Raw genomic sequence first — 24,420 nt, forward strand, 5'->3', positions numbered from 1 at the left:
GAGCTTGAAGAGCGTCAATGCACCGCATCAACCACAACACGAACTTGAGTGCTGTTGCACCCGCCTTTGCCACAAAGAGTGATGTTTTTTTTTCTTTTGCGTGTGTGTTCCTGTTTCCAATTTTTCATTCAGTAGCCGAGAAAACTTCCCATGCGCGCACGAGAAGCACTTCGGCACTGAAAGCAGAAAGTAGGTCGTCTGCTTTTTGGCGTACAACTTCTAACAACCTCATTACGAGGTGTACAACCAAAACTGATGACGTCATTGGTTGAGCTCTGCGCTTTCCCTGCTCATTCGCTTCTTGTAAAGCTGCGCGTGGCCTGCCTTCCTCCCCCCGTCATAAACAAGACAACAAACTGGGCTAGTCGTGTTTCCGGTTCACACACAGAGAGAGAGAGAGAGAGAGAGAGAGTGGGAGAGAAAGTTCTTGTTACTGTTTTGCATATGCCAAAATAGTTGACCTCAAAATGTCGAAGCTAAAGATTTGGCATTTATCAATTGCTTATCAATGGCAGCGGATCGACAGGACACAAGTTCGCGCAAATTAAGTCAGCTAGTAAGTCAGCAACACACACAAAAAAAGGTGTTCACCAGCGGCAAGACTGGAAGGACTTGCGCAGAGCAACTCAAAGAGAGAGCGAGAGAGAGAAGTTCGGGTGGCAAACGAGGATTTCAGTGTCAATGTGTTGACTGGAAACAACTCGAACAAAAGAAAACCATCAAAAAGAAGGGAAATTGCAGTAAACAGTAGAAAAGCGAGTAGCCAGGACAACAACGTGCTCTTCTCAATTGAGCGGGAGGAGGGAGAGGAAAGTGAGCAGCAGAGGGTAGAATTATTATTATTACATATTTGCTTTCATTGCTTTCCATTTTTGTTTGTTTCCTGCGTGTGCCACACACTCGCTATTGTTATTGTTATTATTGTTTTTGTTCTGCCCCTTTTTCAGTGTATATATATTTGTTTTACGATTGCTCTTCAGGCAATGAGGCAGCCATATCCTATTTCGAAATCTTGTCCTTTGTTCGCGTGTGCGACACAAAACAAAATCTTCACTAATCGCATTTGAATTTTTCACAATTTTTTTTTCTGTCAAATGAATTTAATTTCATTTATGAATAAAGCAAGTGGAAAATCTCGCTTATACATTTTTGTATATCTTCTTTTTTTTTTGGAGGCTACTTAACAACGCCTACCTGACTGCCTACTTATGTAAATGGGAGCTCTGCTTTCTTATTTGCATGCAAATCAGCAGCAGCAGCCGACAGTTTCACGTTACAATATTAAATTACGTATACGCAGCGTGAGGGGTGGGGAAGGGGAAAAGTTTACACTATTCGTGCAAATATTGGAAAATATGCGGGCCAAACGAAATGTTTCGATTTAAATTTTAATTACAAAGAGATTTGCAAATATTTGCTGCAATCTGCAAATGCAAATTTGCTTTTTATTCCCTTTCATTTCATATGAAATTCATTTATCATAATCTACGCACTTTGTTTCGGTATACAAAGTAGAGGGAGTAAACACATTTTGTAAGCTCATTTGTTTTACATTTTTCGGTCTGAAACTGACAAAGGATTTTACGCTGACATCCAGGATGTGGTCTTGTCTCCTTTTCTCTTCTTTTCTTTTCCTTTCCTTCACTTTTCTTCACTTTCACAGAGCATTTAGTCAAGCGTTTTTTTTTGGGTCCTTGTCCCTCATTATTATTGTTATGAATTTCAATTTGTTGTCTCAAGGCCAGGAAATTAAAGCGCCCCGAAATATGCGCAACACTTTTTGCGCCACTTTTCCTCTCCACTCTCCTTGCATATACGCTGCGTATACGTGATATGTGTTTTAACGCAAAAACGAGGGATTTTAGTTTGATTTGGTTTTCAATTTCCTGTTGCTTTGTGCAGCTTCCATGGAAATTCATTAATTCTCAACTAAGCTCTTAAGCCGCCGGCTTCTCTCGTACACACAAAAAAAAACATCGACTGCAAAATGTATGAGAATATCCGTTTGAAAGCTGGCGCAAATTTTATAAATTCCTTTGCTGTTTAAAGGGAGATTTCAACTCTCATTGTCCTTGTCTTTAAGGCAGCTTGTCCTTCGCCTCACTTTCCAGATCAGCGCATTTAGCAGAAAGCCACAAGGCAGAAGCGCGTCTCGCAGTTGGAGACAATTCACGTTTCGCACGCATTGCGAAATCGCTCACCCATATCCAAATCACATTTACATTTACATTTACAAGCCAAGGCAAAGTCTTGCTCTTAGTCGCCGTTTGAGTCTCAGCAAGGGGCAGGCAATTTATGCAATTATTTTAAGTTGCTGGCCAAGTGCCAAGTGGCCTAAGGTCTGATCCAAATACAAATACAAATACACAAATACTGCAACCAATACCAAAGTCAAATGTACAAATATTGCAAATAAATAAACACAAATCGAGAGAGCGAGAGAGAGAACTATTCAGGATGACGTCATTTGGAAAAGATCACAACGAAGACGTCTTCGTTTTTCTTTTGGGTATAAACTGGTTCAGATTGTTTTTGTATCTCTGCTGCTGGGGTAAACAAATTGGCTGCGTGCGCTCATCGATTTTTATGAGTTCAAAGATTTACTTCGTGCCGCATTCCTGCACATCGGGCACCAACAACAAGAACAACAACGAATGTTGCTAGCAAAAATTCAACATGCTGAAAATTTTTGCATTCGTATGCCAGAAATCGGAAAAATTAATGGCGTAATTTGTTGGTCGCACAGCGGCAACAAAAAACAAAAACACAAAAAGTATAGAAAGCGAAAGAATGAAAAATAATGGAAATAAAGCAAATTGGTATGCTGCAGAGAGCAAGCAAGCAACCCAATGGATTATCCTGACTGCACAAATATCCAACAATCCAAGGCGTTTTTTGATTTCAAATTGTAAGAAGAGAATGCCAGCGAAAAGAGGTGTTTAATAGTTGATCAAACAGTAGCAAAAGGTTAATGAAAACTGTCACCAAAATTAGAAATGTTGTAACATTTGTTGAGTTTAATATTAAACTCAATTTTCAGCAACAAAATATCTAAATATTTATTTAAATTGATAACTAGAAAGGAAATATCGATCATTTGTTTATTTGAACATTGATCTGAATACTTAACCCACATCTACGGAAAATTTACTCAATTGTAGCTTATATTGGAAGAACAGCATAAAGAAAACCTACAAAAAAGTAGAAAATTTGTAACATTTCTTAAGTTGAACATTAAAATGAGTATGTAGAAACTATATATAAGGAAGAAGTTAATAAATCTTAGCCTAAGATAAAAGCTATTTAAAAGTATAAGAACCTGCAAGAAAATACTTAAGAATACAGTCAAGGAAATATGAAATTTTCTAATGTTTTTTGGGTATAATATTAAAATAAATATTTAGTAAGAAAATATCAGAAAATGAGAAGCTTACATTGCAAAAATAGCCTAATGAAAAGGGACAATAAAATTCAAATATGTTGACATTCATTAAGTTCATCATTAAGCTAAGTATTTCGAAATTAAATATCTAAACAAAGATATAGTTGCCAAGAAAAATAAGTATTTAATAGTAGCTCAAGCTGCAATCAAAATCTTAAGAAAAGGGTCAAGGAAATGCAAAATTTATTAAGAGTTACCAATTTTAAACAAAAAAGTTATATTAGAATAAACATCAAAGTATCTAAAAGAGAAGAATACTAAAGAAAACTATCAAGTAAAACGGAAATTTTTAACATTTGCACACTTCACTGTTAGACTGAAAATTTATAAGATAAATATCAAATTAAAATTGAACCATAGAAACTCAAAATTAACAAAGTTTTCAATGTAAGGTTACAACTAGTTAATAATAAAATATATTTTGCCTTTAGCGAAACACTGCATACCCATTAAGTTGTCTTCTACAGGGTATACAAAGATAGAACGTGATGTTGGCGAAGAGGAAGTGCTCTCTTGATGTGTATGCTGTTTTTCAATGCGGTTAATTGCCAATTAATTAGCAATTAAAAATCAGCTTTTGATATAGTTCCAATTATTGCCCAGAGTACAATTTGAGCTTACACTTGGCGCTTGTTTTTCGTGTTTCCTTTTTACTATATAGTATATATTTTATCACGTGGCACGTGGCAACAACATTTATTGTGCTCGTGGAATTGTACAAATCGCAGTTTGACTAAGTTTGACTTTTTCTCTTCATTTTGAATGGCAAACTGTCACGCAATAAATCTGAGGCAGCTACGTGAATTTGGCAAATTTGGAGAGCGCAACTAACTAACTAAACTTTATATATATATATTTAGATGCCAATTAATCTTATACTCATTCATTCCAAGCCCAGCGGGCTGTATGGAATTTTAAGTGATTTGCAGCCGCGGCGGCCGCAGATTATTTATTTATTTACGAGTTCCCAAATAATTGCACAACAATGGGGAAGACTCGAGATGAAACCAAATGAATTCAGTTTTACATTAATAGATGCGGTTGTGGCTATAAATAAACGAGCAAGCGACTTGGCCAGCATTGAACTTACATGACTCGAGGTGAGTGGTCGAAGAGGGGAGTGGAGCGGGGAGTGGGGAAAGGGGAGGAGAGGAGAGGAACACACCGAAATGCGTGTTGTTGTTCTGTCAGACAACGCTAAGAGCCATTTATCATTATCAAACGCTGGCAGCTGAAACATTTCATATGACATCAATTGTTTCAGGTGTTTCACACGACACAAGTGGAGGAGGCGAAAGAGAGAGAGAGGGATAGAGAGTGAGTGTGTGAGAGAGAGGGAAAGATCGATGGAAGGCCATTTGATTAATGTACTTACTGCGCATTTAGAAGCAATAGTGGATAAATAAATAAAACAAAAGCAAATAATGCGAGAAAACAAAAAAAAAAGCAATTCGAGTGCATTATAAATATTGTATACAACTCGAGCCATCATTTGTGCCAAAGGTGTCTCTCTATGTATGTGTGTGAGTGCGTGTCTACGCCTTATTAGGCCAGGCACGCACAGCAAACAGGTTGGCCAGACAGACAGTGAGACAGACAGACACATAGATAGATAGGTAGATAGAGAGCAATGGCCATAATCGAAAATCAATAATCCATACATATATGAGTTATGGCCACCTCGAACGTTGAATGACCCGAAAGCGAGACCAAGACATGTTTTGCTCAGTCTATGAATATTTAATGCGATAACTGCGCTGTGTTGTGTTCTGTTCTGTTGTTGTGTGTTGTGTTGTTGTCCGGACAACTGAGAATGTCTCCACGACATTTTCATAGCATACGCCCAGGCGCATAATAATTAATCTCATACGAACCGCAAGCAAACGTTTCAAGCAAAGACCGAAGCAACAAGCCGCCAACTTGCAACAGGCCACAACACAAAAAGGTTAATGACACACACACACACACACTCGCATACACAACAGCTGACACGCCTCTCAATACAGACTCTGACAAGGGTCTCTCTCTCTCTCTCTCTCTCTGTCCCTCTTTTAGTAATGAATGTAATCAATTTGTGTGTTTGCCGCTTGAGCAAACAAACTTTCCTTCGCACGAAATCTGTTTTGTCATTTGATTAACTTGAAATATTTCTCTGCATATTTAATTAATTATGCAAAAGTTTTTCATTACTTTTTTGCTCTTTAGCGTTATGGATAAATCTCTCAGTTGATGGACAAACTTTTAATTAATTTACAACACAAAAGCGCATTGAGTTTTTGGGCAAATTTTAAATGTTAGGCAGCTGAATTTTGTATTACAAAAAATGGTCGCTTAATCCCGCAATTTTTAATTACTTTCAAATAAGTTTTCTACTACGAAGAATTTATATTCTATTGATCAACGTTTTTACTTAGTGTGACCTCTTTTTTGTGACTGAATTTGAAATATTTAACTGACCATTCAAATTACTATAATTTTTAATAATATTTTATATAATAAATATTAGAATAGTCCTTAAATTCCGCAATTTTTTTATTACTTTCAAAAAGCTTTTGTAAGCATCAAAATTTCAATTCTTATTGATCAAAGTTTTTAATTTAGCTCTTCAAATAGTTTGACCTTTTATATTAAAAGGGATTTCCAAATATAATATAATATTTTATGAACTATTCGAATCATCACAATTCGTAACAATATTTAACATTTTATAAATGAAAATCGTTATTTATGCCCCCAATTTTTTTTAATTTTTTAATTACTTTCAAACGCATTAAAATTTAAATTCTTATTGATCAAAGTTTTTATTAGTTTGACCTTTTTTATTATAAGGAATTTCCAAATATTTTATGAACTATTGGAATCATCACAATTCTTATCAATATTCAAAATTTAAATAAAAGAAAACTTGTCATTTAATCTCGCAATTCGTAATTACTTTCATAAAAGTTTTGTGCCAGCAATAATTTAAATTTTTATTGATCAAAGTTTTTACTTAGTGTGACCTTTTTTTTTTCTGTGACTGAATTCAAAATATTTAAATAACTATGCGAATTATCATAAAGTTTTTTATGGCAGGAAACTTTTTGAGAGCTTTTGTCGAGCTCTCAATAAATTACGAATTAATCTAATTATGCTGTTGAAATATTTGTGTGTCAAATTTATTACATTACTCGATTAATTAATCATTTGACATCTTAAAGCTGCGTAGTTTGAGTTTGCCACATTTAATTTGATTAAAATTGTGCTTTGACATTTTGCTTTTATTTTGCTGTTTTGCTGTTGCTATTGATTTTGTTGTGGGGTAGCGACTGTTGCTGAGATGACGCCATGGTGGCATGTGGCATGTGGCACGGGAGACTCATAAAAACCGCAAAAACCGCTGAGTAACTCAATAAAAGGCTAAAACACGCAGCACACGACAGCAACTTGCAAAAATATGCTCCACAGTTGCTGAGTGCAACAATTGTGGCGCGCATAAAACGAGAGAGAGAGCGAACGAAAGAGAGAGAGAGAACACATTTAGCAGACACTAAGAAAACACACACACACACACACACACACATAGAGTGTTATCCCCGCCCACTTGGCCAAGGCCAAGTTGGGCTAAGTTGGTCAAGATGCTTGCATGCCAATGGCCAATAAGTCGAGCTCGCACGCAAAAACCAAAACAAAAGGCGAATAAAAATTGGTGTTTGAAAATGGAAAGTGTGCAAAGTGTTTAACGAAGTCAACCTGAAAGTGTTCACTGTATGTGTGTGTGTGTGTGTGTGAAACTTTCTAAATTTGTTCGAATTTTGGTCGTGGCCGCTAACTAAATTAGAGCAATTGCCAATGGCAGGCAAGGGTCAGCAGAAGCAGCGACTGCGACTGAGGCAGCGACTGAGGCAGAGGCAGCGACTGAGCGGATGTGGTTGTGACCGGAAGTGGTTGGGGGTGAGGTTGAGGGCAGAACAAGGAGCAGCAAACACACACACTAATACACACAGAAAGAGGTGTACATGACCAAAGGCAGCGACTTAAGTGTTGAGGTTAACGCTGACGCATTTGCAGAGCCAGAGAGCGAGACGAAAACCGAAACCGAAACCAAGACCAAGACAATAGCAACAACAACAACAAATTGCACAACAAACACACTTAAATATAAATGCACTTGACTTGTGAATTGTTTGCAGCGGGCCAACAAAACAAAATGACGCCATAAATTTCAGTCGAACGTCGACGGCAAAACAACAAAACAAAACAGCTAAACAAAAACAAAAACAAACGTGAGAGCAATAAATGTTTTTCCATTTTGCCGAACAACACTGACACGCTTTTCCATTGCATATTTGCATTGCATTTGCCACTTTTCGGAGGCGCCTCCCTTGCTATGTAAATGTCTTTGCATTCGCAGTCGCAGTCGCATTCAAAGTCGCATTCGCATTTAGCAGCTAAGTGGAATTTTGGCACTTGAAATATGTCCTGCACTCTCTCTCTCTCGCAAAGTATCAGTGGGAATACATTATATCTGTCTACAAAGCTATTCTTGGCCCACAACTTAAGGCCATTATAAATAGCACGCTTACGACGCTAAATGCCTTCTAAGCCAACTCTTGATAGTTGTTAAGTACTTGCCATCAATATGCTCACACTTATACATATTCTTTACATTAGCTTGCTAATTGTTTATTCTGATGGGTTTAAACTACTTTTGAGACGTATCTCTTTGTTGCAACATAATTTTTAAATCTTAAACTTGAATAATAAACTTACTTTGCCTAGACTGAAAGAAACTTGTTAGTAGATAAAAATTCAAGTCTCTCTTATTGTATTAATATTATATTTTAAGGTACCTCTTGATAGTTGTTAAGTACTTGCCATCAATATCCTTACACTATATATTATATAATATATATATATACTTTCATACACATTTTTTTACATTAGCATGTTAATTGTTTTTTCCTGATGGGCTTAAACTACTTTTGAGACTTACTTATTGTTTGCAATAAAATGATTTGTGGCGTTTATTTGTATTGAAAGTCTTCTCTTCCTTAAATTTTGAACACTTGTCATTAAATAGAAATTTATAGTTCAGAAACTCTTTTTTAAATTTAAAGCTAAATCTTGAAAGCTCTTCAGCACTTGTCATCAATATGTTGGGACTTTATATATATTTTTATTTATATTTCATACTTTACACTGCTTTTTGGCTAATGGTTTTGTGCTATGCTTAAATTACTTTTCAGTCTAACTTATTATTTGCAATATAATGATTTAGACGTAATTCTTAAATTCCAAATGAACTCTTACTTTCCATAGACTGAAAAAATGTTCTTTGGGTAAACGTTTTTAAATATAGAATCTATTTTTATATACCATTTAAGGCAAATCTAGAAAGCTGTTAAGCATTTACCATAAACATATGTATTTGGACTTCATATATATAAATATATACTTACTCACTTGAAATAGCTAAGCTATTTGAATTTTTTAGCTGAGTTTCAACTATTTTTAAGTGGAATATTAAATTCAATAAAGTTGCAATACAGTGTTGAAATTCTAAAAACTCTTAACGATTTTTATGAGCATTACAACTTTCAATAAGAGAAACTTATCCTTAGATAAAAATTTATAGTTCAAGAATTCTATTTTAAATGTCTTTCGAGCCAAGGCTTGAGTGGTTAACAGCCATTGGCATGCTAAGACTTTGGGGCTAATTGTTTTGATTGACTAATCTTATAAACTAGCCACATTTTTTTTTCCACTATTATTTAGCACTTTACCTAGATTGAATAAATTCGTCTTCATATACAAAATGTATAGTTCAAAAACTTTTACAAATGTCTTAAAAGCTTCTAAAGTTTTAAAGCATTTGCTGAAGAAAATAAGACTGATAAATATTTATAGTCTAAGCACTTTGTCCACATATGTTTTTATATACATAAAAGGCTAATTTTTTTGATTATTTGCAATAAAATGTTAAAGTTCTAAATATTCTTAATAATGTTTATGAGCATTTAAAACTAATTTTACCTTAATTGAAAAAACATTTCTTTCCATAGAAACTTATAATTTGAGAACACTTTTTCAAATGTCTTTTAAACCAAGTAGATGAAATAATCGATAGATATTTATAATTCAAGAAGTTTATTCCACTTTCACTTTCAATATTCTTACTCAATTTAAAGCCAACTTACTTACGTCTTTAGCCTGTTTTGGGGCTAATTGTTTTCTTTTTTGTTGTTCTGCTGTGTTTACATTTTCTTGGCCATTTTCAATTAGTGTCGAATGGCCAAGACAATCATTAATCATCGCCCCCTTCCCCACAAATACGAAGCCGCATTGCAAAATTTTTAGCTATGTCATCCGAAATTGGCTAAGCGTGAAATTGCTAAGCAGCTTTTTTAATGGCTCTAGTTGAACGTCTTGTTAATGTTCCTTGTTTGCGGACACAATATATTGTGTGTGTTGGTGTATGTGTGTGTGTGTGTGTGTGTGTGTGAGGAAGGGGCGTAACCTGAGACGCTGTCCACTCTCACATATTCATCAGAGAAAAAAGAGCAGAGTCCAGAGTCTTGGGTCTCCCTTGGGGCATTATCAAACTATTTATGGGCAATTAAGTCTTCATTTTGTAATTTGTGCATACGTGTAAGCAAATTATGTCTAAGATTTATGAGTTGATGTGACCCTTGTGTACATGTGTGAGTGTGTGTGTGTGTCTCTAAGTGTGTGTGTGTGTGTGGGCGTTGCAGTCATAAATTCAAGCGCCATTATCTTGGGCATTTTATGACAAGGGATAAGCTGTCAAATGGAATTACGCAAACGCGCGGAGCAAGCCAAGGTCTTTGCTTGCTTGCTTGCCTGGCTTATTAAAGTCGCAAATTAATTGCAATTTAACATTTACTTTCGCTGTCAGCCAAAACAAATAAAACAACAGCTATAACAAAAGCCAAAGCTGACACGCTTTCTCTCTCATTCTCTCAAGGCAATTCAACAGGTTCCAAGGTGAAGTTGGCCACTTGACTTGGGTGCCACACACACTTGCCACACGCTGCGATTCGCAGCACAATTAAGTGGCAAGCCAGAGGTTAACATGTTGCATGTGGCAACAACGCAGCCAATTCTTTATTTTGCATGCAGTTTATTCTCATTTTGCGCGCCAAATAATTGCATAAAGTTTTTCGCAAGAAACACGCGACTTACGAGTATAAAACAGAACAGAACATGCAACGTGCCACATGCCACATGCAACAAAAACGCCCCAAAAATGTTGTCAAAAATGCGCGCGCTTTTCCACGATTACGATTTCCATTTCCATTTGTTACTCGCTCCAAGAACTATGCTAATAAATAACAATTTAACTCAACTAAAGTCAAGCAAAACTATATAATTTACCATAGAGCCAGCCAATCATTTTGTCCTTGCATGCAGGACGAACAAACGGAGGTCCATTTCCAAATGAAATACTCGCCGTCAGACGACGGGCAATGCGGTCAAATGCCTGCACACGTCACAATAAACTACAGAGAGGGAGAATAATGTGGGGAATTATTAACTGGCCAACTAGTTGCTTACACAAATATAATTATTCGTTTATAAAACTGTTGTAGTTCATTTAATGCAGTTAATTATAAAAACACATTATTTAAAATAATGTAGTCAAGTCATAAGATAAAATTTAAGTGAACTTAATTTAAAGGTTAAAACGAACATCAAATCAGCATTTCCTTAAAAAATAAATAAAAAAAAAAACAAAAAATAAATATTTATAATAAAATAAAATTCCACTAATGAAAACTTTTAAATACATAGGGAATTAACTTGCTGAACTATGTTTAGCATTGTTGAGAAAATCATGAGTCAATTATTAAATCAAACTTTTGAAAACATTTGCATAAAAACATATATATTTCAAGATAGGAAGCAGAACTGCTTATTATCATGTAAAATGAAACAAGTTGAGTCAATTATAATTAGAATTCAAAGGAACTTTTACTTTTAATTGACCCCAGTGCAACAAATTTTTTCAATTATTAATTTTTGATTGATCTGTTTCTCTTGTATTTGATATTATTCTATTCCATTTCCTGCCTGAGCTTATTTACTTTTTCACCCTTAAAGAGCTTTTCGCGTGGTGAAGTTTTGATGTAAATATTCCATTATAGAAGTGCATCATTGAAGCAGATGCACTTGTTAAAAATAGAGTATAAGCCAATTTAATATTCTCTAAAAAAATATCTTGCATATGCATTGGGCAACCCTACTAGTGTTCATCTGGGCACACTATCAATAAGTACCGATAGTTCGATAAAATCCTTTTTGAATTTAAAGTCCCTTAAGTTCTGCTTACGACACAACAGGCAACTAAATGCAACTACTTTATACAGTTTTAATGCTTCTTTAAAATCTTTGTTATATTCAAATTACATCAAAATAATTTATATATCTTTTTTGTTGATCTATTTGTTATGATATTATTGGCAATATTCAATGATAAGTACATATCGATGGGATTAAATCTGACATCATAATTCAGTTCTCCAAAAATGAACTTATATGTTAAATATATTTAAAATATTCTTCATTCAAAACATAATCAACTAAGGAAAGCTGTTAAACAGAGTTTGTGTACCTAAGCATTCAAAAAAATAAAAATTCCTAAAAACAAGAAAATATTTCGCGACTTTAAAGCAGAGGACAATAAGTTTGCCCCACAAAAAGCGACAATTCCAATTGAAGCACCACAATCATAAGTCAGCATCGAGTCAAGGTCAATGCGGACTGCTTTTTTTTTGTGTTTGTGTCCCCGCAGTTATTTTGCATTGTTGCCTTTGCGGTTTATGTGCACATTTAGCAAAATGCTTAATTAACATTTTATGGCCAATTGACGGAGTGCGCAAACAGTGCAAGCGAAAATAGCTCGCAAAAACGCAAACGCAAACGCAAAAAACCTTACGCTTATTACAATGCATTTCCGCTTGGCGTAAAAATTCAAATTTGATTTCAATGCGGCAGAAAATGCGAATTAGGCAAAGGCCAAGTTAAAACAAAAAACCAACGCGAAATAAAACACAATCGGTTTGCGAGGTTTGCTTGGTTTGCACGTATTTGCCGACCCCAAAAATAGCCACCACACACACACACACGTACATACGCATGTGTGTCAATGTGTGTGTGTTGAGTTCGTGAATTTAAATGCAACAAAAAAAATGTGCGCAGCCTTCGGCAATTGCAAATTAACCACAATAAATAAGGGACCAATGCGATGGGGTTGACCTCGTTTGCCAGGTGATAACGACGACTGCACTATGAATATTTCCCTTTCTATATAGCGACTGCAGTTGGCAGCCCCAAAAAGTATGCTATAGAAATTGCATTGCGTCGCTTATCGTCATCGCTCTATCTTATCTTCGGACGTCAACAGCTATTGATTTATTTGTTGTGAATGGGCCGTGTCAATAGCAATACGAGCTTATGCAAATTTATAGAGCTTATCTTAAATGACTTTTGATATATTTGCGAATAATTCAACTTTATCTATCTGTCTCTCTTGGTTTATCTTTGCAGCTATCTCGCAGCACAGACAAACAAGCGTAGCGTATTAGAGCGTCCTTTCCCATACAAATGCTGCCAATAAACGCCTAAAATCAGCCCAAATAATAAGCCCAAAACACAACCAGAAAATAACTGTGATCATAGCCTAAAACACGCAACAACAATAACAACAAAAACAACAACAACGACCAGCAAACCAGCAACCAGCCAGAGGAAGAGGAGACAATGAGAATGACCATCAGAAGCCGCTAAAGAACTCAAGGAACTCTGAACACTCAAAAGCAAATCGAGAGCCAAAAGCGTGCCACACTCACAATTGATGCCCAATTTTACTGAATTTATAGATCTGCAGATACTGTAAATACAGTAAATTGAAATCAATTGCGCAGAGCAAGAGCCAAGACGACGACAGACAATTAAGTGGCAAAGCAGGCTGGACGGTGGTGGATGTAATGACAACAATTGACGCGATGTAGCGGTGAGTTCTCCAAACTAACTATAACTATGCACTGAGAGAAAATAGGTGCTAATATTGAAAGACAAAATTTTGAGTCACGTATGGCACAATAGTGAACTACAAACACGAATTCTTAAATTAAGTATGAAGTTCGAGTTTCAAATTTAAGACTGTTGATTAAAAGAGCAATTAAGATTACATATTCATTTTTAGCAAAATACTTGTAATTTGTAAATAATCATGTTAACTCTTACATAATTCTTTAACAACAATTAGGAAAGCAATTATAACATAAATTTTCAACTTACTTAATTAATTTAATTTAATTTTATCTTCTAAATGCTTTGAAAAATTCATAGTGATCTCCAGAAGACTTATTGCCGTGAGAGAAATAGGAATAGAAAATATGAATTTATATTTTAAGCACTTCTCAATAAACCCTATTTATATAATTCAATATTAAAATTCTTCTAATGAAAATTAAATTCCTTGTATCCGACTAAAAATTAAGTTGACAGATTATATCTCTCAATTCTCAAATTATACATATGTTGCCTTAAGATAAATTCTGGATTCAATTCGGGTGCTTAGAACATTCAGGTCTCTCAGTGTGCTTGAAAATCAACAGCAGACTTACTAAAGAAACATAAAGTTAATATGTAAAATTCAAGAATTTGTATTCAATAACATTGAGTTTGATAATTCACTAGATTTGTAGAAAGTAGATTACACTTTTAGTTTACGAACGAATATCTTATTTTAGGATAATGGGTCTCTTGTTTTAAGATAAATTCTTTATTAATTTCATGTGCTTAGAAAATTGATTTCTCTTTCTCTTAGTGTGGATACATCTAAAGACCCCTATGTGAAAATAATCTGCAGCAGACTTATGGATAAGATAGACATAGAAATATAAAATATAAAATTTATTTTCAAGCACTTCTTTTCAATAACTCATATTTCTATAATTCAACATTAAAATTCTTCTGATGAAGATTAAAATCTTTGTATCCGACTGATGGTGGATAGCTCACAAGTCTCGATTCAATATTCTTGATTCAAATTGTAGTCTTAGAACATTGATTTCTCTCAGTGTGCTCCATCTGTCCCATGCAGTAGAATATATAATAAATCTCTTGTGTAAATAATCTTGATAATCTGCAGCAGACTTATGGATGCGATAGAAATATAAATAGAAAATATAATATAAAATTTAGTTTCAAGCACTTCTTTTCAATAACTCTTATTCTTAACTCAATATTCAAATTCTTCTGATAAAGATTAAAATCTTTGTATCCGACTGTAGCTCACAATGATTCAAATTTCGTTGTTCAAATTGTACTCTTAGAACATTGATTTCTCTCAGTGTGTTCCTCTGTCCCATGCACTAGAATATATAATAAATCTCTTGTGTAAACAATCTTGATAATCTGCAGCAGACTTATGGTCGGCGAACGCGACAGGGACCGTGAGGCGGTACGCTGGGCAACGGGTGAAACAACACCGCTTCAAAACAATAATGGAGTGTTACAAATGGTCGGGCAATTGCATGGTGGACAGGCTGCTAGCCAACAGCAGCAGCAACAACAGCAACAACAACAAACTCAACAACAGCAACAGTCTAAGCAACAGCAACAGAAACTGCAGCAACAGCAACAGGAGCAACAACAACTGTTTTATCAGCAACACGAGGCAACTGCGCGTGGACTGCAACTTGCGAGCACAGCCGACGGCGGCGATAATCAGCCCTATTACGATACAAGCGGTAATGTCGATTGGGAGAGAGCGATGGGAGCCGGTGGAGCTGGTTCATATGGTTGCATCGGCGGAGGTGTCACAGCAACTGGCGGCGGTGCTTATAACAGCAATGCATCTAATGCCATCGGCGGTGCTGTCCTCAACAATCGTCACCTGGATTACCCTGATGGCAGCCACCTTGCTGGCCCATCCGCCGCAGCAGCGGCTGCTGGCCATGGCCTGGGAGCAGCTAACACAGCTGGAGGATCGCTGCGACTCGTCGGCGTCGGCGTCGGCGGGGGAACGTCGTCGTCTGTTGGCACTGGCGGCGGCAGCACGGGGGCCATTGGCAAAGAAGTTCGTTACGCTCCATTCCCAGTTACATCACCAACGCATTCAAATCCCACAACTTCCCAGCAACAACTGCAACAGCTGCAGCAACAGCAACAGTTGCAACAACAAATGGCACTCGGAGGTGGTGGTGGTGGAGCCGGCAGCGGCATTGGTGGTGGCAGCATTGGCGGCCCCGCTGGCAGCCTCGGCGGCGGCGGTGGCGGTGTTGGTAGTGGTGGTGTTGGTGTTGTCGGCGTCGGTGTCGGTGTCGGAGTTGTTATGCTGCCACAAACAGGTGGAGGAGTCGGTGGAGGTGGAGGTGGCTCAAATGCCGGCGGCATTAGCCACAGCAATACAACGGGCGCTCTGCAGCGGACACATTCCAGATCCATGTCCTCCATACCGCCGCCGGAGCCGTTCATGATAGCGCAATCGAAGCAAATGAACAGCCGCGTCTCCATCAATGTTGGTGGCGTTAAGCACGAGGTGCTCTGGCGCACCTTGGAACGCCTGCCGCACACGCGTCTCGGCCGGCTTAGGGAGTGCACCACCCATGAGGCCATCATTGAGCTGTGCGACGATTATTCGCTCGTCGACAACGAGTACTTCTTCGATCGCCATCCGAAGAGCTTTAGCTCCATTCTCAATTTCTATCGCACTGGCAAATTGCACATTGTGGAAGAGATGTGCGTGCTTGCGTTTAGTGATGATCTGGAGTATTGGGGCGTTGACGAACTCTATCTCGAATCATGCTGTCAGCACAAATACCATCAACGCAAAGAGAATGTGCACGAGGAGATGCGCAAGGAAGCCGAATCATTGCGTCAGCGGGATGAGGAAGAGTTCGGCGAAGGTAAATGCGCTGAGTACCAAAAATATCTCTGGGAACTGCTCGAGAAGCCCAACACGAGTTTCGCTGCGCGGGTAAGTTCAATCAGTTTCCAATCTATAACTTCTCTATATATATATATCGTAAACGTAACCGTTTTAACCGTATTCCGTATCCGTTTGTGTCAATGTCAAGTGTCCAGCGTAAGCAAAAAAAACAAAATAAATAAAAAATAACAATCTTTACCTTTACTCTCCTCTACTATTACCTTGATCGTCTTCCTTGAGTTTAACCATTTAATGTTCTGTTTGAGTTTCAGTTTTGAATTTGTTTTTCTTTTTTCGTTACTATTCCTTTATTTTTACACTATCATATTTGCATTTAGCGCGGCATTTGCAGCACTTTGTAACATAAATTTCACTGCTCAGCAGACAACTCAACAAAAAAATAGTGTAAAAATAAATGCTGTACAAAACTATACAAACTGCCTTTATCACAAAAAAAACACATATATATAAGAATATATATAGACATTTATCATGTATAAAAAACCATCAGACTCTACGATGCCGACAATTTCGCTAAAAATAAAAAGCTTTTGCGTTTGAAAAATGCTTGCACAGAATTCCAAAAAATAAAAGTTTGCGGCAGTGTTATCGATATATTCTATACATATAACTATCGATTAATTTGCTTTGTTCGTTCGATATTTAAATGGCTTTTTGCTGACGCCGGTGTAAATACATAATAATAATCTAAAGCTCAGAGATTGCCGCCAAATTTTTGCGAGAACCAAAAACTTGACTTTTTTTGTTTCGTTGTGCCAAAACTTTTGGCGCCAGCTCAATGTTGTGACTTTGACACTGTAAAATATATACTCAATATATACTCCAACTTATATATAAAATACTTATATATATATTTACTTCTTCTATGCCTAAACGCAACTCATACAAGCTCGCTATCTCTCTCTATCTCTCTCTGTGTATATCGATTGCTTTTGTGTTTGTGTCTCAAACAGCGTCACATTCAAGGGCAGCAAACAGAGTACAGGACACACTCATACAGGACTGCCAAACAGTTGAGGTTCACTTTTCTAGTTCTCGTTATGGTTCTTGTTACGCGTTTGGCGTTCGCCACTTTAGGACTCTCGAAATCGTTTATTGACGGCCCCGAAGAGTATGCTACACTTTTTTTTCGTTCAATTGTTCTTTGACTTTTATTTTTACTTTCACACTTAACACACTTTCTTCAACTTCCCCCCCACACACCCTTTTGAACTTCTAGTCTAAGCTCCTGAGTTGTATTTTTCTAGTCTCACACGATCGTTTGTTTCGTTCCGTTTTATTTCGTTTCGTTTTGTTATATAATTACTCTATATATTTATCTATCTGTCTAAGTTTCTGTCACTAACCACGCGACGCCGTGACACCGACAACAAGTTGATCAATATTTAATTAGCAATCGCAAAAAAAGTAAATTGCAAACAAAAAAACAAAACCAAATTGTTTACTAATCGTTTTCTAATCTAACCTTTTTTTAATCACACACAGTATATGAAAAATTTTACATATATATATTTACTTATTATACATACTTTATATATCCTCTATATATACATATATATATATATCAATTTTAATCTCATAATTGTTGATGATGATGGTGAAGTAATCTCTCTCTGTTTATCTCTAATGTCTTCTTACTCCAAAAAATGATAAACAAAACGACAAATGAAAAAAAAAACCAAACTCCCCGTAACAATGTTTGGGAATGGGCAATAAGCGATATGACCAGGCGGCAGGTGTGCTGTAGAAATCCTCGAAAATATTGTATAGAGAAAGAACTCTGGGGAGAAGCGGCCAAAACGTGTGTTGTAATACATTTCCATTTTCCATCGAGGGTTTTAAGATGAAAGAACGTTTTTTTTTTGTACTCTGTTAATCACTTTGCTTTGGCCTAACAGCGCAGCTCAAGCACAAAACTCTTCGTGCGTCCCTCGCTGACGCCGCACTAAATGCTGTTGTGCTGTTAGATGCCACGCCCCCTTGTAACATAATCAAGTCTCTAGCTATAGTCAACCCCATATATATCTCCACACATTCTCACTCACACACACACACTCTCTCTCAGTTTAGTTTTTTGGCTTCAGCTTGTAAAATACAGCCGATAATTTGCCTTTGTCCCCCGACTTTAGCGATTGACCGAAGATGGAAATAATTACAACACATTTGGGTGCATCTCCTATAATTTTTCATTCGATTTTAAGTTTACTTTTTATTTACTTTATGTACTTTTTATTTATCAAACAAAAAACAAAAGAACTTTGTTTTTATTTCTTATGATTTTCCTTAACCAAAGTTTGCATTGGCTTGGCTACAAATTTGGAATTTAAAATACAAAAATGTATATAAAATTTGAGTATTTTACTTTCCTCTAAGTCAAACCAATGCAAAAAAAAAATAGTTTAACCCAATTTATGATTTTGTCATTTATCCAAAGGTAATGAAAAATTTCCAGAGTTCTTTGCCAGTTGTACTCTTAAACTTTTTATTTTAATTTTTCTTCAACTACTAACCAAAAGTCAGAAGAGAAAAGAAAAAAAATAACATTTTATGTTTTGTACGTTTTTATTTGTTTTTAATACTCCGCCTAAACACATCCTTTTTTATACGAAAAAGATAAATATGAGAACCAAAACAAAAAACAGTCAAGAGTAAAGAGTAGCACTTCGAAATAAGTTACTAATCTATAATATATACTCAGAGCTACTAAAAGAGTTTTTTTACCCACGTTGAAAGAGACAAATTCCAATAAACCAATACAAAAAAGGAAAAAAACTATCAATACCAAAAATACCCAAACTGAATGGCAAGAAAAACGCGCTCACAAGACAAAACACATTTTCCATGTACAAAAATCAAAAATAAACAAAAAAACATAACAAATAATTTTCTATATATTTTTACACGCAACAAAAATACAAATTCAAATTCAACTCAATGTTTTCTTGTGTATCCTTTTGTGTTTGATTTTGTGTTCCATTTTGTGCGGCACGATCCAAGTCTATACTATCCATCTATCGTATATAAAAATGGTACGATTCTCGTACTTGTATTTGATGTCTTGTTGTCTATTCTATTTGCATATCTAAAAAGTAACGAAATTTTCTAAATACTTTTATTGTTGTGTTTTAACGTATCCTTATGATTGATTGACCTTGATTGTTGTAACTATTGGTCTATTGGCTTCTTCAACTCTACCTCTAATCGAATCAGTCTCCAAAACAGACACACACACACTCACACACACACACACACAAACATACACACACTACTAACGTCAACGGTGCTTAAACTAATCTCAATAAACATTCTGTAACATCGCAAAACATACTAACTAAAAAGTAGTTCCCTCTGCGAAATAAAATAGACAGAAAAAATCTGCTCATTGTATATTCATTTTCGATTTCCAATTTTTAAGTTTCCTTCTTTGTTCTTTTTACCGAAAACAAAAACAATAACCACAAAGAACAAAAAACCAAAAACAAAAAAACAAATGAAATACTTGTATTATATCTTGAAATATTAACCCACCAAATTTGCTGCATTTGAATGCCTAGTATAGAATGATGTAGTCGGTTATACTGAATTCTATAGCCAGTTTGTATCGAATTTTGTTTGTTTTTTAGTGAGTCGAACAAAGTATGCGAACCAACTCGTGCACCCCGACCCCAAAAAAAAAACCGAAACCGAAACCGAATCACAAAAAAAGAAAACCGATATCTAAACAACAAAAAACTCCACACAAAAACGAACTACACACACACACTCTCAACCGTATAAAATGTACTATATGAAAAATCAACTCAAAACAACTACAAAAGCCGGATCAAATATTTAGTGAGCTACTCGTAGAGTACTTTAGTGTAGTGCAAGACGGTGCGTCACTTTGGCCCTTGCTCATTTTTAATTGAAAACTCTCTCACAACCGAACCACCCGAACCACTTGAACCACCCCCCCTTACACCCCCTGGCACCAATGCACACACAAATACACACAACTACACTGACACTTTATACACAAAAAAAAGAAAAAAGAAAAACAATTTAAAGTCGATGCCCACGTGGCGTATGCGCACTTTCCTAGTATAGAAAACAGAAAGCAACTGGAACTATCGAATGTTTTTTCATTTACCCATAATATTTATGTATGTATTGTAATGTCTTGTATAGCAAATAGTTTTGTAAGTCAAATACTATATGTGATATACTATATACTCGTATGTATTATATATACTCGTATTTTTTGGTCCCCGACTTTCTCGCATGTCTTTTCGAATCACTTCTTTGTATCACACACATTTTGGTTACGTTTTTTACTTTTTTGCCACATTTTCTACGTCCACCTTTGTGTTTTGTAACATAAACTCGCCCTATTTTGTAATTCAAGTGGATTTAACCAATGACTACAGGGAAGTTAATTCAAATTTAAGCCTGCAAACAAAATCAAATGTGACTTTTTCTTTTTGATTTTTCCACTCAGACGCTTCAGTGTGAATTTTTTGTGATTTTAAATATCAAACGTTTATTTATTTTTGGCTTTGAAAGCTTTTGTAACTCTCTCATTTGTTTTTGGCACTGGCTGTTGAACAAATTCAAGTTTGATTTTGATTTGATTTTGTAACTTAGCCTTAAAAGAAAATATATAGTATAGAAAAGTTTGCGTCTTCAAGCGATATCATCATCTTTTACTTTCAACTTTCAACCTGTCAATAAAAACGTAAAAACTCTCCCCTTCAAAAGCCCCCACCACCCTCTCTCTCTCTCTCTTCAATCATGACTGAGCAGCAGTGGTAGCAGTTCCAAAATTCGCACCTGAACCTCAACACAAAATACAAAAAACAAAAAAAATCAACTTATTGTTTTCCAACCCCTCAAACATCTCTCTCCAATGCATTCTGTTCCAAATCGAAAGAAAAACTAAACAAAAAGTATTACAAATTATACGCATAACAAATCATCTTCAAGTAGTAAGTTGTACCCAGTGCTTCCCTGACCACACCCCCCACTCCACCCTTAAACCTTTAATCTGTGGAAAATTTGATTAACTTTCCCGAAGTTTGACAGTCAACAAGGACAGACCACCACTTAAATTGCAATCGATTGTGGCCAAAAACAAAAAAAAAACTAGTCTCCCTCTTTCTCTCTCTCTCTGTCTGTCTCTGTTTCTCTCTCTCTATCTCTCTCTCTCCCTCTTTGTACTATTTTCTCATCGTTTGTACTGCCCGAGCGCTTAAGAGCTGCTAAATGAAATAAAAGCACCGTTTTTGTCTTATACTTTGTTTGACTTCATTTTTGTGTTATGTGAACTTTTGAATCTAGTATGTTTATGTAATCATCTTCTCAATTTACTTATTCTCATTTTCTTTCTTCGATTATCTCTATTTTCTTTTTATGTCCAATACGTATGTTTCCCCCCCACCCCCAACCACATACTACAAATATATGTATTTTAATATCAATCTCTAGCTATCTACTAAGTAGTTTCTTCGTCGTAGTGTGTCATTTGCATAAACTAAATTCAATAATAATAATCGAGCATTACTCCAAATACAAAGCCACCCCCCTCGTTCCTCCCCTCTCGTATCGTACCATGCAAAATTATGTTCATTTTACTCGTAACAATCTCGTAATTGAGGCGAAAGTAAAAAGAGAAATATGCGTGGTTGCGTACAGTGGCCTACTATGGTAGATCTGGACACAGCTAAAAATGTGCCAATAATCTCACACACACACACACACATACTCGTACATCTGCTCTACACACACACACACATACATTCAGGTAGCATATGTGTGCGTGTAGATTACACAGACACAATCCAAAAACATGTTAAATAAACCAGCAAAGCAATTTTGTCAATTGTTTAAAAGGTTTTCCCAATTTAATGTGGTGTCCGCCTCTCTCACTCTCTCTCTTCCCCTTCGAGTATAGTCTGTCTCTTTCCCTCTGTCATATGTCAGTCTCACACGCACACTTGCATACAACACACACTCTCACACACACACTCAGCCATAGACACAACCACAAAATACAGCGTAAGAAAATGTGACCTAATATGGCAATCAGACTGCCTCCTTCTCAGTCTCCCTCTCTCTCTCTCTCTTAGTCTATTGTTCTCTCTTTCGCTTTGAGAGTGTAATTTGCTGGCATTGAAATTGAAATTGCACTCGTTTGCTGTCAAAACATTTTGACATTTAGCCACTTCAAAATGCAAAATAGATAAATTCGACCTCGCCCTCCCCCCTTTGACCCCTTTGACCCCTTTCTTAATGTAATTTGCAGCTCGCAAAACTTAGACTTGAAATTGATTTATGTATTTTCTTATATTATGCATTGGTTTTCCCCCCTCAAAGCTCTGACCTCAAAATAATTGCACACAATTTGACTAATTCAACAAAATGCTTTGAAACTTATAAATTTTACATTGATTCCCATGCATTTGCAATTATTTAATGGTTGTGTACATTTTGATTTTGATTTTGATATTCAATTAGTTTCGATTACTCATTTGACTTTTGACTTTTGATTTGGAATTTCCTTTTTAGTACTATTCGTAATTCCTAGCTCGTTTGAATCGAATTGAAAAAGAACGTTAATAAGTATTTGCATTGAATTTCCTTTTCTTTGTAATCGTATGCTAAAATAGTCAGTACTTACTTTTTGACCTACTCGTAACTCTTATCTCGTATAGCGTCATCTATGTGTACTCGTAATGTTTTCCAAACTTTAATCGACTCGTCAACTCTCTCTCTCTCTCTCTCATAACGTAGGCATTTTGAGTTTCAGTTCTGTTTTATACTCATATTCAGACAACTCTGATTCAGACACACAAAAACGACAAAAACAACGAAGAAACACAGTCAAAGAAAAAAACGTTTGTTAATAATAATAACTGAGAATGAGAAAATGAAATGAAAAAAAGGAAAAAATCGACTGCAGACCCGATGGTAGCGTCTCTTATTTATTAGGAGGAGTAACCCAATCAAGCCAATCCTTTACCTTTTGTCTCTGTCTCTACTCTATGCGTAGCTGGTAATTGCGTAAATGTCTTACGTTATTTTGTGTTACGTCATGTCTTATGTCCAACACACACACACACACAAACACACACAGAGATACACTTTAATAGAAACTAACTGATATAACAATAAAGCTGTCCATCTCTAACAAACACTCCAACACACACACACACACATTTGACATGCACTAGCTCACAGATAAACAAGCACTACTACAATTACAATCACAGCCACTCAACTCAACCACAACCACAACCACATTGCCAAACATAGAAACACGCCCACAATAACAACAACAAGAACAACAACAACACACACATTTAACCGAGCTAATGAAAGAAATCGAGGAGAGAGACAACAGCTTCCTTCCTGTCTCTCTCGCTCTCTCTCGCTCAGCTCTTGAAACTAACTATAGAACTAATCCAAATCTCTCAATATAAACTAACTCTGATATCGAAGAAAAAGGAAAAACACCTGAGTTTATTTATCACTTAAATCTGAGTTTATTTTTTATGTTTCTAACGCATTTTGAGTTAACTGATTTTACGTTATTATACTGATAAAGAAGGATTACAAATGATATACTTCACATTAAGTACAGCAGCCTTGAATAGTACAAGTAGAAAAAACGAAAAAAAAACCAACAAACAAAAACCGAAATGAGAATTATGCCCATCCAAAGAGTTTAAGAGTTTCCCTCCTCCCTGAAGAAAAGTCGAGCATCAGGCTCAATACAGAACGATCAACAACATTTTTCAAATGAGATTCTCAAAAAATGCGCTAACTTGAAACTTGAATGTTTGCTTTAATCGTTTTAATCGAAAGATTATCCCCTCCAAGAACAAAATAATCGAAATTAACCGAAACTGATATCGATAAGCGATATCGAAGCGAGCGCTGATTGTTGTAACTTTGTATGTTTGATTGATTAATGAAAAAAAAACCAAAAACATAAACAGCTCTCTATATATATAGCATATACTATGTCATATCAATATGT

The 24,420-nt window shown here is 35.9% G+C and overlaps 1 protein-coding gene across 23 annotated transcripts in view; it reads left to right on the forward strand.

Annotated features, from left to right (window-relative positions):
* LOC133840250 (potassium voltage-gated channel protein Shab) overlaps positions 1-24,420 on the forward strand; it is a 74,422-nt gene that overhangs the window by 29,154 nt on the left and 20,848 nt on the right. For all 23 annotated transcript variants that reach the window (XR_009894174.1, XR_009894175.1, XR_009894176.1 and 20 more), the window contains exons 3-4: positions 12,992-13,457; positions 14,873-16,430. Coding sequence is in view for 20 of the 23 variants with exons in the window: in XM_062271990.1 (XP_062127974.1) it covers positions 14,880-16,430 (1,551 nt within the window). In the remaining 3 variants the exon portion in view is untranslated. The remainder of the gene's footprint in view (positions 1-12,991; positions 13,458-14,872; positions 16,431-24,420) is intronic.

The sequence above is a fragment of the Drosophila sulfurigaster genome, chromosome 3 (genome assembly GCF_023558435.1).
Source record: "Drosophila sulfurigaster albostrigata strain 15112-1811.04 chromosome 3, ASM2355843v2, whole genome shotgun sequence".
NCBI lineage: Eukaryota > Metazoa > Arthropoda > Insecta > Diptera > Drosophilidae > Drosophila > Drosophila sulfurigaster.